This window comes from Eptatretus burgeri, chromosome 8 (genome assembly GCF_056783735.1).
Source record: "Eptatretus burgeri isolate ZD-2024b chromosome 8, Ebu_testis_v1, whole genome shotgun sequence".
NCBI classification, from domain to species: Eukaryota; Metazoa; Chordata; class Myxini; order Myxiniformes; family Myxinidae; genus Eptatretus; species Eptatretus burgeri.
The window spans coordinates 53,424,221-53,439,598 of record NC_140968.1 but is presented as its reverse complement, the minus strand read 5'-3'; the positions used below and the strand labels follow the sequence as shown (position 1 = coordinate 53,439,598).

At 45.0% G+C, this 15,378-nt stretch overlaps 1 protein-coding gene across 4 annotated transcripts in view; it reads right to left on the bottom strand.

The window, feature by feature from the left end:
• The window catches only part of LOC147021754 (NEDD4-like E3 ubiquitin-protein ligase WWP1), a 153,798-nt gene that overhangs the window by 74,655 nt on the left and 63,765 nt on the right, over nt 1-15,378 (bottom strand). For 3 of the 4 annotated variants that reach the window (XM_085892033.1, XM_085892034.1, XM_085892035.1), the window contains one exon: nt 13,462-13,612. The exons of the other annotated variant lie outside the window; for it this stretch is intronic. In XM_085892033.1, coding sequence (XP_085748159.1) covers nt 13,462-13,612 — 151 coding nt within the window. The remainder of the gene's footprint in view (nt 1-13,461; nt 13,613-15,378) is intronic. 4 annotated transcript variants of the gene reach the window in all.

Genomic DNA, 15,378 nt, shown 5'->3' with positions numbered 1-15,378 from the left:
GGACGTCACATCTGCCAGAATACCACCCCCCCTTCCTCACCCCACGTCCCCGTCCCATCTCTCCCCCCACACCCCCCCATCTGTCTCTCTCTCTCTCTCTCTCTGAAAGTATTTGGACAGTGGTTTTGCCCAGATGATGGTTATGTCCAGACGGACCCTCGCCTGCCCTCACGCTACCTGCCCTCGCGCTGCCTTCCCTCATGCTGCCTTCCCTCGCCCTGCCCTCACGCTGACTTCCCTCGCCCTGCCCTCGCACTGCCCTTGCGCTGACTTCCCTCGCCCTGCCCTCGCGCTGACTTCCCTCGCCCTGCCCTCACGCTGACTTCCCTCGCCCTGCCCTCGCGCTGACTTCCCTCGCCCTGCCTTCCCTCGCCCTGCCTTCCCTCGCCCTGCCCTCGCGCTGCCTTCCCTCGTCTGCCCTCGCACTGCCTTCTCTCACCCTGCCCTCGCGCTGCCTTCCCTCACCCTGCCTTCCCTCGCCTGCCCTCGCGCTGCCTTCCCTCGCCTGCCCTCGCGCTGCCTTCCCTCGCCCTGCCCTCACGCTGCCTTCCCTCACCCTGCCCTCACCCTGCCCTCGCACTGCCTTCCCTCAAACTGCCCTCACGCTGCCTTCTCTCGCCCTGCCCTCACGCTGCCTTAATTTATTTCATCACTCAATTTTTCTCTCATATCAGGTCAAGTCAGGAATGGGAGCATGTGCCGGAGCAGCACGTTGCTGCATCCACTTTCCACCAATACTGCAGGGGCCTCCGTCTGGCCATCCCCCAGGCAGATGCCTGGCCCATCCTCATCTCCTCGAGATGCTGATCAACCTGCTGCAATTACGAGGCACGTGGTCGGCCCAATGGCCTCCTCAACTCACGAGGCTTCCTCTCTGAGAGAATCTGGTGAGCAGGATCAGTGTCAGGAAAACGAGCCATATGTCCATACAGCCACAGCTGGCACTCACAGACTATGCAGGTAACAAATCTCATTTGAGTCTCTCTCAGCAACTGCTCGTTGGACACAAAGTCTGACCAGTGACAGCCAAGGATTCTCCGAAGAGACCAAAGCAATTAAGTCTCTATCTCAGATTCCTGATCAGAGTCCAAGTCTCACATCCATAAAGCAAGACTGGAAGCACCAAGGATTTGAAGGCTCGGACTGTCGTCCTCCTACACAGGTGTCGACAATGCCACACACCACGATCCAGTAAATCTATGACTGCCCAGGCCCAACCCAGACATCTATTCACCTCTGGCTCACAGCCAGCAGAGACACGAATATCACTGCCAAGGGAAGTGAATATCTACGTGACCTCAACATCCTCACCACAAACGGGTACAGAAACGAAAGCAGCAATCCAATACGTCATTGAAAGCCTGGATCTTAGTTTTGAACCAGGAAACCCATAATCCCAGCAGATCTGATTCATCATTCAGCACCTCAAGGGCCCCCAAAAGGAGATCCAGTCTCCGCAAAGATGACTGCATCATCTGCGAAATCAAGGTTAGAGATCTTGATATTCCCAAACTACGCACCGCAGCTTGACCTCTCTGGCATCCTCCCCAGCATCCAGTCCATAAAAGCGCTGAAAAGTGTGGGGCCCAGTACACACCCCTGATGAAATCCAGTAACAATTGGAAATAAGTCGGAGATAGTATCACCACATCTCACAGCACTCGCAGTACCAGAGTGGAGTTCAGACATCAGATTGATCAGTTTTGGTGGCACCACTCAAAGACTAAGAATCCTCCAGAGGGCATCCCGATTCACTGAATTGAACGCTTTGTGGAGATCAATATAGGCTGCAAGCAGCCCCTGCCGAAACTTTCATCTGCATTCAGTGAGGACCCGAAAGGCAAGGATACGGTCAATCGTTGACCTCTTTGGTGTAATGCCTGACTTCCCTGGGCGCTGGTGCTCAAGAAGATGATGGCGAACCCCATGAAGAACTATCCGAGCAAAGATCTTGGCCGGCACTGAGAGCAGCGTCACCCCTCGTTAGTTGCTGCAGTCCTGGCAATCACCCTTCCCTTTGTAGAGAGGGACAACAAGGCCCCTCTTCCAATCAGTTGAGATGCTGCCTGTGTTCCAGGCAGAGCACAGAACTGCATGCAACCGCATGAGTGCAGCATTTCCACCAGCCTTGAGAAGTTCAGCATGGATGCCACAGATCCCAGGAGCTTTTTCCCCATTCCAACCGGTTCACCGCAGCCTGTGTTTCCACAAACGAAGGTGGATCACAGTTGATTGGAGGGTCAGAAATAGGGACAGTAACACCCTTGATATTTAACTTAACAGCTGGTGGATCAGCCTGGTACAGCCGCTCAAAGAAACTGGGCCAGCAGGTCTTCACTTCAGACTCCTGTGTCATTAGCCCGCCACCCTACACTCTAACTGCAGTACACCGAGGGACGAGCTTGGAGGAACGCAATGTGTGAATTCCCCTGTAAGCAAGAGAATCACTTGACCACAGTGATGCTCTACCCCCTCACACAGATTCCTCGCACATCGTCCTCCTTGTCCACCCTCAGCGCACGTACAGTTTTACGCCTCAACTCCCTGAAGAGCTCAGCTCTGCCATTAAGCCTGGCCCTGAGACTCTGGCCAATGGTACCCAGTGTCCCTTGAGAGACAAAATTCTTCTTTGCCCAATGAAGACCCTGCAATCTTCTCTCATGTACATGCCTTAATCTCATGCTTCCATCCATATTTTTCACTCCAAAGAACAAATGCTTACATGCAAAAGTAAGATTTTGAATATTAAAAAAATTTTGTGTTACAGTTATAGCTGGTGTTATCAATTAAAGCCAGTGTAGTAATCTAATATCCCATGCTGTTCTTGCAGGGAGATGGCTTGTACATCTGCGACAGTGCTTCCAATGGGGTCGTCGCAGTCTGCGCCATGCCCCGAGATATCAATGTGACATGAATGTTGCAAAATGTATGCAAAAGCACGCATCGTTTGTGAAAGAGACAGTGAGGAAGTACATACGTTTGTAAACAATGCTTCGTTGGTTTCAAAATCTCATCTTTTGGACATTGCGCAAAACCGGGAAAAATGTGAAACAACATGCTTCCCTCATTGAAAATTTGGCCACACCCAGGCTCTGCCTCGCAAATATTTAAGCAATGCATTCCAGACGCAGACGCGCATAATCAACCTCATGCATTATGGCCAAACCAATGAAAACATTGACATGAACAGATCATCTCACACAAAAATAAGCTGTCCTTCTTGTATGTTTTGGCCCCCTTTTTAGTATCCTCCACTGGATGCACAAGAGCGATCACAAAGGCAAGTCCCGCCAACCATTATGTTTGGAGCGATCCTACAGATATGCACCTCTTTCCAGTTTCCTCCTTGCACCTCACCCACACACCCACTCACTCGCACTTCCTCAAATATGCACCGTAGACACCAGCAGTATTCCTCCTCTTTTACCCCTCCTCAGTGAGTGGGCCACGCAGATTTGTCAACTCCGCTTGGTGAGCATAGAGGTCGAAACCACCTCGTCCTTTTTCATAACTTTCTCCCTCATCTACCCTTCCTCGAAATGACCCTGATGGCACACGTTTTGTTAGTAAGATTGCGCAAGTATTAATATCAGGTGAGCTTTGCACTGTGTCTTTTGTATGACTGTATAACCGTATGTCTGTTGGCACACCACACCAATCTTGTATGTCCCTGCTGTATGACGCTTCCTTTCAAATTAAACCCCTCATCTTGACTTTACCACATACCTTTCCTCGAGCTTTCTTTCAATAAATGTTATTTGTTGTTACAATTCAGCCAGCTAGAAACATCCTTTTTTCCATTGATCCAGCATAGTCCGTAAGTTTAATAGCCGCAAAGTTTTACCACACATAATTTTCTCGTTAGCCAACATACACTCACTGTATAACTCTGCAGTAATTTGAGTGCACGCTGGGGGCACAAAACTCGGTTAATTTAGTCACCTCTCAACTTTTATCGCATTTTGTTGTTACAGCCTGAATTTAAAATGGTTTAAATTTAATTTTTTGTCACCGATCTACTCAAAATACCCCATGACAATGTGAAAACATGTTTTTAGAAATGTTTACAAATTAATTAAAAATGAAAAATTGAAATGTCTTGCATTTCAACGAACAAGGACTTGTCAATAAGTTTTCAACCCCTTTGCTATGCCACTCCAAATTAAGCTCAGGTGCATCCAAATTCCTTTGATCTAGTTCCTTTCACCAATTTAGTCGATTGGACAAAATTGGCCACAGGTTGATTTGACATCTTAAGGATGGACATGATTTAGAAAGAAACACCTTTCTATATAAGGTGACAGTGGTCCAGGCAATCAAGCCCATTTTTTCACTTGATTGGGAACAAATTGCAACAGAATTTTTTTTTAGCGCAGTGCATTTCTATGAGGTCCCCAGAACACCATACTAAAAGTCCTCAGAAATCCCTGTTGCGGAAATACGTCTAATTTGCATAAATCCAATATGGCGGCCAATTATCAATATTGTGCCATATCTTTGCTCACAGATGACATATTTGAGTGATTTCAACTTCTAGAATGGGTATTTTGTATACAAGGATGCATTTAGCATACTTTTAAACTTCCCTGGAACAAAATCTCATTTGCATAAATCCAATATGGCCACCAAATATCAATATCTTGCCAAATCTTTGCTCTCAGATGTATTTTAGTGAATAAAATTTCTATAATGAGATCTTTGGATCCAATGATGCATTTCTAATACTATAAAAATTTCATTGGATGAATCTAGGACACAAGCTATATGCAAAGTCTGCATATGTATACCTGCAAATGATGCTTAATCTGCCAGAAAGTCATCCAGATGTCCATCAGCAATTTGAGAAAGGATGCCATGTGGTAAGGCGTAGTGATAGGTACTGGGCAGGACTATCCACGGATCTCACAATTTAGCAAGTGCTGATGAGAAGTATAAAAACACATGGAGGTCTGACAAGAGGAAAAGGAATGACAGAAACTCAGCGTTTGGTGTGGGTCCTTTCCATGCCAACATGTGCAAATATCAACGAGGCCATGCAGAAGCTCAGTGGCATCTCATTTGAAACCAGTGACCAGCACAAAGACCTGTCAAAAGCTAGACAAGCTAGAGATGTCAATGACACCCTTGATCTTATCAGCTATCTCAGGGAGAGAGATCCATTCGCACGAGATCCGTCCCTGTTTAACTTTGCAAATGGCATGACAGCCCAGGAAGGAGTCAATGTTGAAAGATCAAGAACAGTTGGAGAAAAGATTCTAGCATCCATGGTTGGGAAATCTGTAGAAGAGTTCACCTTCCGGAAATGTGATCGAGCAGTGACATTTAATTCAAGATCAACTGTCAAGATCAAAGGAGAATCTGTGAAGGTAGATCCACAGTTGATATTCCAAAGACTGGTAACCATTGGGGAGCGCTGTGAAGATCTACAGTCACTCTTCAAATATGAACTGTGTAGTTACCCCCCAGCATTGTTTGAATCTTCCTTCCTTCCCCTGCAGGCAAATAAGGCTGTCCTTGCCAATGTTCTCTGGAAGACCATGCAAGGGGAGCAACGAGAACCAATTGGAAATGTCCAGTATATTCTCGATGGTGGTGCGCGACTTCATCGTCTTCCATGGCCAAGAGGTTCCACATATGAGAGTGTCAGTCAGCTTTATGTCACATATGTTACACATAAATATGGGGCTGCTACCATTATCTTTGATGGATACTAAGACGGTCCAACAACAAAAGATGCCACGCACATGAGGACAGGGGCTTGTTCAGGCATGACAGTAAACTTCACTGGTGGAATGGTTATACAGTCCAAGAAGGAGGACTTCTTGAAAAATGTGACAAACAAACAGTGATTTATTGTTTATCTTAGTGACAAATTAGAGCGGGCTGGGTGTAATATAGATCATGCAAAGCATGATGCTGATGTGCTTATTGTCCAAACAGCTTTTGCATCTGCTAGAATCAAAGACACTGTCCTGATAGGGGATGACACGGACTTGCTCATCCTCCTACTGAATCATGCTGAACTGGATGCACATGACTTGTTCCTGGCCCCAGAGCCCAGGCAATCAGCAAAAAAGACCTGGATATGGTGCATAAAGCAGTCTAAGGAATTTCTTGGTCCTGATGTTTGTGACCATGTGTTATTTATCCATGCAATCCTTGGCTGCGATACAACTTCTCGCCTGTTTGGATTGGGAAAGGGTTTAGCAGTAAGGAAGATCAAGAGTGTTGCCCTGTTCCGTCAGCAAGCTAAGGTGTTCAGCCAAGAAGGACATGTGGCAAAACAGGACATTATTGCAGCAGGAGAAAAAGCACTTGTGTCATTATATGGTGGTGCCAAAGAACAAGGACTGGACACTTTATGATACAGGCGATTTTGAGCATGTTTCCAAGAGCACATGTCATGTAGAACCTCAAACTCTACCCCCAACCTCAGCAGCTGCAAAGTATCACAGCCTCCGTGTACATTATCAGATGATGGAGTGGAAAGGAAGAAGCATCAATATGAAGCCGGAAGAGTGGGGATGGCACATGGTGGATGGACAATGTTTGCCAATACAAACTGACCAGCTTGCAGCCCCATTAAAACGACTGGATGTCATCTGCTGTAACTGTAAAACAGACTGTAATACAAAGAGGTGCACATGCAGAAAGTTTCGTCTGCATTGCAGTGCTGTTTGTGGAGAATGCAATGAGGCAATTTGTGCCAACTCACAGCTACCAGATTTCACTGATGACTATAATGATGACCTTGATGGGCATCTTTAGTAGGGTATTAATATGCCTGCAATGAAACACTACCCAAAAAAGTGACTGTCATAAATTTGATCACAAAATATCGATATTTGGTGACCATATTGGATTTTATTCAATTCATCCATCATTTTATTTAAACCCATCCAATCAAAATATTAAACTATCCCAAATTTAGCTTTTGATCCCATCAAATATTCTCGAAATATAAACCGCTCAAACCTGTTGTCTGAGAGTAAATATATGGCAAAATATTGATATTTGGCAGCCATATTGGATTTGTGCAAATGAGATGTGTATCAAAATACATCCAAGAAAATTGTTAAATACTCTAAATGCATTCTTGTATGCAAAAGATATATACTAGAAGTTGAAATGGCTCAAATATATCATCAAGAGCAAAGATGTGGCAAAATATTGATATTTGGTGGCCATATTGGATTTATGCAAATGAGATTTTGGTCCAGGGAAGTTTAAAAGTATTCTAAATGCATCCTTGTATACAAAATACCCAATCTAGAAGTTGAAATCACCCAAATATGTCATCTGTGAGCAAAGATATGGCACAATATTGATAATGGGCTGCCATATTGGATTTCTGCAAATTAGACGTATTTCCGCAAAAGAGGTTTTTTAGGACTTTTAGTATGGTGTTGTGGGGACCTCATAGAAATGCATAGTGCTAAAAAAAAATTCTGTTGCAATTTGTTCCCGATCAAACCTTATTTTGCCTGGACGACAGTTGACAGGTGCAGCCAGAGCAGAAACTCTACCATGGAGTCCAAGGAACTGTTCATAGAACTCAGAGATAGAATTGTGAGGAGGCATAGATCTGGGGAAGGATATAAAACAATTTCTAGAGTGTTGAAAGTTCCCAAGAGTACAGTGAACTCCATCATTGGGAAATGGAAATATACCATCAGAGATGGGGAATCCCCCACCATTGAATGAAAAAGGTCATACATATTCCAGATAATGAGGGAGGTGAATTGGAAACAAGACACCATTTTGTTATCATCTCGAAAAAGTTCCCCAGGGGTGAGGTACGTAGTAACCAAAAATAATTGAAATCAGATAAGCGGTTTTCCATTTATTATAAAAAACATTTTTTTCAAGATGGCCGCCCCAGTCGGCCATCTTGGATCCGGCCACGCCAAAAATCAATAGGGTTCTTCCTTTTCAGGTGGTACATGTGTGACCCGAATTTCAAATCGATATGGCAAACAGTTTGAGTTATCGCACTCACAGCTATAAATGTTGATGCCACCCCAGTCATCCATCTTGGATCCGGCCACGCCCAAAATCAATAGGGTTTTTCCTTTTCAGGTGGTACATGTGTGACTCAAATTTCAAATCGATATGGCGAAAAAAACATTTTTTTCAAGATGGCCGCCCCAGTCGGCCATCTTTGATCCGGCCACGCCCAAAATCAATAGGGTTCTTCCTTTTCAGGTGGTACATGTGTGACCAAAATTTCAAATCGATATGGCGAACAGTTTATGAGTTATCGCACTCACAGCTATAAATGGTGATGCCCGGATGGACGGACGGACGGACAGCCGGACGCCCTGGGTGACAACAATATCCCCCTTCCGCCACGCGGCAGGGGATAAAAAAGTGAGAACGACCCAGACTCTTCCTTGAGCTGGCCATCCGACCAAACTGAGCAACTGGGCAAAAAGGACCTTGGTCAGGGAGGTGACCAAAAGCCCAATGACCACTCTGACAGGACTAAAAAGTTCCTTCGCTGCGAAGGGAGAACCTACCGGAAGGACAACAATCTCTGCAGCACTTCACAAATCTCGGATTTATGGGAGAGTGGACAGATGGAAGCCACTCCTCAGAAAAAGACACTACAGCATGCCTGGAGTTTGCAAAAATGCATGTGAAAGACTGAGACCATGAGGCAAAAGATTCTGTGGTTTGATGAGACGAAAAATGAACTCTTTAGCCTGCCTGAATGCAAAGCGCTGTCTCGTGGAAACCGAGCATAGCTCATCACTCATCTTACACCATCACTAACGTGAAGCATGGCGGTGGCAGTATCATGCTATGGTGATGCTTTTCAGCGGCAGGGACTGGGAGATTTGTAAGGATAGAAGGAACAATGAATGGTGCCAAATACAGGCACATCCTTTCAGAGAACATGCTTCAGAGTGCAAAAAAAACTTTGACTGAGGTGAACATGTACGTCGTTTCAACAGGACAATGACCCCAAGCATACAGCCAAGCAACAATGGAGTCTGTGGGATGGCGTTTATCGCATGTGAAACATTATGTACTGTGCAGGACTGTACAGGTGAATGCTTGCGTGCGAGGGAGTGGGCGGGGGCTTCTGCCGCGGCCTTGGGCACGTGAAGGGAGGGGCAAGGGCTGAACCAAGCGTTTCCTCAGAATGACATGGCATTTTCCACAAGCCACATCGTGGACCTGCACCCATTGGCTGCGGACCAATGAGAGACAGAGAAGACTCATGAGAGAAGGGAAAAAAAGAGAGCGATGTGAAGAAAAAGAAGAAAAGGAGAAGCGGATGGGGAAGGTTTGCACAAGCTGGGACGAAAAGACCACAGACTTTCCCGAATCCTCAGATTGCTTCTTCCTGTTCTGCTGGTGCCACAGACCACTGTGTATTATCCGGACCACAAAGTGGAGTCTCACACCATCCGTTACGTCCTTGTGCATATATTATGAGATCCCCATTTGTTTGTTGCTTGGCAGTTGAGGCCCATGCAGCTTCATGCAGATGGAGTACAGAGCATGAATTGGAGGGGGGTTTTAACAATAAAAAGGATGGGCAGGACAGGGAGAAGGAATAACACATGTTTACGGGGCAAGCTGTGGCTCCAAATAATTGAGATTGCCTCACACATGGCTAGAAGGCCATGAAACTGCCAATGCAGAGGGAAAAACAGAAAAACTCATAGTGCAGATTTCCTTCACACTAATATACAACCAGGAGCAGTGAAGGATAATGGAATTCCTGACATAGAGAGCAACACCACCAACAGAACAGCAAATGGTCTGTCTAAATGAAAGAGAGAATAGCCAGGGAGAAGTGCAGAAGAATGCGAGACATCCTGTGAGAGGAACTTTTCCGTTAAACATACAATTTCCAGAGTTACAGCAGTAACCGAGATGGAAAGATCGGTAATATTTGAATAAAGACCTCAACTATCAGTGGTCTACAGGATTGGATATGGGAAGGAATAGGAGCTGAGGGTGTAGGTGTGGAGGGAGCAAATGTGAAGGTATTATCAATTGCAAGTCCACACTTGTTGTACACGGGGTGTATTTTATGGATTCCATTTCAAAACTTTGAGAAGCAAAGACATTGTGATCAGCGTGGAGGATAGATTGATGAAAAGAAGGAAGAAAAGTAAGGCTGTATAAACATGAGATATGGGGTGTGAAAGAAAATGAGGGAATCAAACGTGTTGGGAAGAAGAAGAACAAGGTGTATCAGAGGTAGGTATATGGAAAGGACAGTCAAGGAAGACAGACATTTTGAAATGTCGTTTTTAAAACGTTATTGGTTGATTAAAAAAAAAGTTTTAGAAGTGCAAGAAGGAAGTTTTGGAGATGAAAAGGGGAGAAGGATGATACCCAATGAGTGAAGGAAGGCATCATGGCCACACACAGAGAGTAAAGAAAAGGAGAACTGGGACGGGAGTAATGCAGAGGGGGTTATAGAGTAATAAATGCATTGAATAGTCTACCTGGAAAGGTAGTGGAGAGAAAAAAAAAAGTGTGCGTGTGTGTGTATATATATATATACATATACATACATATATATATATATATATATATATATATATATATATATATATATATACACATATACACATATATATATATATATATATATATATATATATATATATATACACATATACACATATATATATATATATATATATATATATATATATATATATATATATATATATATTGTTGCGAATTCTGGCCCGTCAAGCATGCGAGTCAAGCGGCAGCCTCGCCCACCGGACGGACGATTCAGTCGTGACCCTCCTGGGACTACCGCCAGAAACCAGTCACGGGTGGGGGTTTAACTCCACCACCACCCAGTCTGCAGTCCACCCATGCGAGATAGGGTAAATCGCCGAAAGTCGATATACCTATGGTACTCGCACGGGTAATCTGCCGAGGGATGGGACCACGCCACAGGCCGACTCCGGACACGAACCGCTTAAGCGGCTCGTTCCGTGCTGCAGGGATAGCCGAGCGGAGTTATTGTCGACCTCGACGGTTCAGATTACTTATCGGGTGTTTCAACCCACTATCAATCCCTTACGTGATGCAAGATGGAACTTTCAAACAGAGGAAAGGACGCAACGAAACGGGAAACAGTTTGACAAGCTCTTTTGTTACACACACATGGACAAGCACGTATTTACAGCAAAAGGAAGCAGGGAAATAGTTAAAACCGAATAAGCAATTGTTCACAGCACAGTCACTTACACTATTCTACTTTACAGGACACGGCGCCACACCATTCATACAAAAACCCAAAAGAAATGATTGAAAGAGCGTGACCGTAGGGAGCTCTCCTAGCTGGTGTCCACCGTGATCCGGCTCCGCCAGCATCGCCGATCCCCTCGAGGCGCCCTCGGTCCAGAGCGACCCAACCAGCACAGTCTGGCGAGCGAGGTCGAGTCTGCGAGCCTCCGCGTCCGCTCGCGCTTCTCCTCAGGAACTCCACTCAGCTCTCCGCGCTCGGGGTCAGCCTTTTCCGCTGAGCTCTCCTCACTCGCGCGCGTTCAGCCTAAAACTCAACTTCACTCTCTCTCGCGTTTTCGTTCCGCCCCTTTTGTAGCGCGGGGCTCCGCCCTTCGTCCCACCCCGTTTCTGGCTCCACCTCCCTTCTGGAAGCTTCCCAAAAAGGGGCGTGCCCTCTCGTTCCCCCCTCCCCGCGCCGTGCGGGGGGCGAGGAAAGTCAGTCTTGGCTCGGTGCCACGGAATTATTCCCCCAAAATCAGGCCCCCACCTTTTTTCACCTTTGACCTCTGGCCCAAATCGCACCTCCCCCATGCCAAAGCGCGGAAAAAGCAGAAGGGAAAATCCCACAGGCGTTGTTGGTTTCCTTCCCCCTGCGCCGTACGACGAGGGAATAAAGATTCGGGCGGGAGATGCCCCTTCGCACCCCGGCCGCCGCTGCCATTCCGCCCATCCCATCCGTCCCGCGGAGATCGTGACCGCACGGTGCTCGTTGAATGGCGAGTGGCGAAGATGTGGTAGCGTAGTTGTGGAAGGTGGCATCGTGGTGTGAATGGCGTGATTGTTGGCGTCGTGTAGTGAATGGCGTGATTGCTGGCGTCATGTAGTGAATAGCGTGATCGTTGAGATGTTGGTTGTGGCGATGTTCGTTGTTGTTCTTGCACCAAATTAACAATAGCCAAAGAAAAACGGCTAACTGAAGCGTCGCAGCCCGAATGGATCACATATATTCCCTCTATACAACGGGTTTGGGCTAACTACACATGAACTTACCGATATATCTCACCTGAGGACCCATTATGGTGTAATGCGAATTTCCACAACCGTAACAATATACACACACACACACACACACACACACACACACATATATATATATATATATATATATATATATATATATATATATATATATATATATATATATATATATATATATATATATATATATATATATATATATGCAGGAATGGTAGGTCATTGAGGTATGGATTGGTCATTGATAGATGTGTAGTAATTGTGATGCCGGTCAAGGATCCTGCCAATTAAGGTGAATGTGCAGTCAGTTTTAATAAATTTGCTACCCTAAAACAATATCCACCCCCACCCCCCACACACTAAAAAATAAATAAAACACCCTCGTGCTGCCCTTCTATCTACCCCCACCGACTTCCTCCCCGTCTTCCCAACCACCCTCCCCTCCACCCCCCACCTTCCACCCCCATTGAAATTAATTCGGTAAACTGATAGATTTAATTAATGTTGTGCTGATAGAGCCCATGCATGATAGGCCAATTGGCTTCCGCATGCATCCTAAGTTCCTTGTACAGTATATCCTTGTTATGAGAAAGGCATGAGTGAGGGGGTTGTGCTTACAAATAAAAAATTGAGAATTTTTGATTAGATAAGGGGGAGATGTGTGACAAAGACGAGTTTGAGGGGATGAAAAAAAGAAGACAATACAGTGAGAATGTTGAATGCTTCGGACAATGGCAGTCGGCTTTGCCTAGTTGTGGACTCACAAACTCAAAATCAATACAATAGGTTCAAGTAATAACCGGCAAAAAGATGGGAACATATTCCCGATACAATTAAGGGAACAGAGAACAAACTACAACCCTTGGAGAACACAGATGCAGTGTGGTAAATGTGGCTTTTTGAGAGGCTCTCAGGGAGCTAAGAAAACTGTCTGCACTAACAAATAAACCATTCATCAATTTAAATGGTTCATATTTAATTACAAATTTAGTGCAAGAAACATTGACACAACACCTGTAACATTAAATGTCCTACATTTTCAGTTGATATTAAAAATAATTTCATGATTGTAAAATATGCCTCCAAATGCCAGTTTGCATTTTTCTTATCTGTTAATCAATGTAAACTACTTTACAGGTGGAACATCCTGCATTTAGAGGCAGCCACTTTCAAAAAAAAGAGAATGGCATGCACACACACCCACATGGTGCTTACACGGTGAAATGCTCATCCCAATGTGGCTTGGACACATTGCCAACCCTTTCAGTCTTCTTCGATGTCTCAGGCAGTCCATCTACCACCAGCTCCACATATGAATGGGGGACCAACAGCGACTTTTTAATATCCATCAGCTGAGCAGACACCACTGAAAATAGATGCAGCAAAAGCAGGGCAGAGCTGATCAAGATAAATAAAAACAAACTTATAAAGGAGACCAAGTTTTATCTACAATTTCAGGCACACAATTAGAATTCTGAATAGGCCAACAAAGTAATCCAGATACCAGAAGATCCAGGCTATTTTTCTCAGATTTTGGAATAAAGTTTGCATCGTGTCTATCAGTACAATTTTTACTAAAAAGGAACCTCCAGGCCTCACTGTCAGCTCTGACCTCTCCTGCACAAATACATACAACCACACATCTCTGGTATACCTTGAGGGGATGTCTATCCATTGCTAACCTCTAATGGCTCGATCCATAGCAAACAGCCTTTTCTCTATTCTTAAAAGTAAAACAAATCCATTTTTTTGGTTAAATTTTGTTCCCATTTATATTGTCATCACAAGTTTAGAAGCTCAGAGTCCACTCCAACCAATTCAAATATCCAGTAAATAGAAAAATGGAATGGACACAGATTCCAATCGCCAATTGCTATGCATTAGAAGTGAGACCTTCAAATAAAATAATAATAATTCTTCTTCTCCTCCTCTTCCCTTTATTCTCCTCCTCTTCTCCATACTCATCTTAAGCCCATGCTTCACAAATGCCTCCTTCCAATCCTCAGTACCTCCTGCCTCTCCACAATAGCCAGATCATCCACACACAACATCCTCCCCATACTACCCCTCAAGATCACCTTCCTGCTTACCAGCTCCATCACCATGATAAACATGAGTGTGCTGAGAGAGCTTCTGTGCCTCAAACCCATGTTCACATTGAACTCCTCAGACATCCCAGGACCAACCAAAATTCTTCGCATCGTTCCCTTGTACATCCCTTCCACCAACCGAACTTCTGCTTCTGGCACTTCCATCCATCTCGATGTCGCAATTCCCACCTCCCTCGGGACAGTGTCATAAACCTTCTCCAGGTCCACAAACCCCAATGCCATCTCACCTTGCACCTTCAACCTCTTTTCCACAAACTGACTGCGTGAACATCCCATCCGTAGCTCCCTACCTTTTCTAAACCCTTGCTGCTCTTCTCCGATCTCCCACTCCTCACTCTTCCTCTCCAGCACCTTCATGACATAACATGACTAAGGAATCTAATGCTGGGCTGTACTTCCCCAGATCTTGAAAATCTCCTTTCCCCTGCCAATTCGGCACAATTAACCCTGCCGGCAATCCTCCAGAATTGAAACTTCTCTCATACATACATTTAACAGCTTCTTCGTCCAACTGACTTCGTATTCTCCCATTGCAATTATCATTTCTGTAAGGCCAATGCCTGGCACTCTTCCCTTCTTCATCCTCCTCTACACCTCTGCCTTAAAAATAAAATAATAATTACAACTAGAAGACACTCAGAAGAGCACATACCTCTGCCATGCAATGCTTGATCCACAAGAACATATCGGGACCAATACATTTTTGAAATGTCATGCTATATATCGTTTTCGGCCCAATCTCTCAATGGTGAAGAATCACCTGAATAATTCTCGTATCCGGATCTGAATTTGGATCTTCACCAAAATCTAATCAGTTCGTCCTTGTCACACATCGAACTTGCCCACAAAATTTCATCTGAATCCGTCCACAACTTTGATATATCCATCACACAAACAGACCAACAAGCAGTCATAGACTGGTACTTACGAAAACGTCAACTTGACCTCTGACCTTGTGTAATAAAAGCTGTCTCTAGAGAAGGTAGCGACGCAAACCAGAAATTTCTACGATGATTTTGTA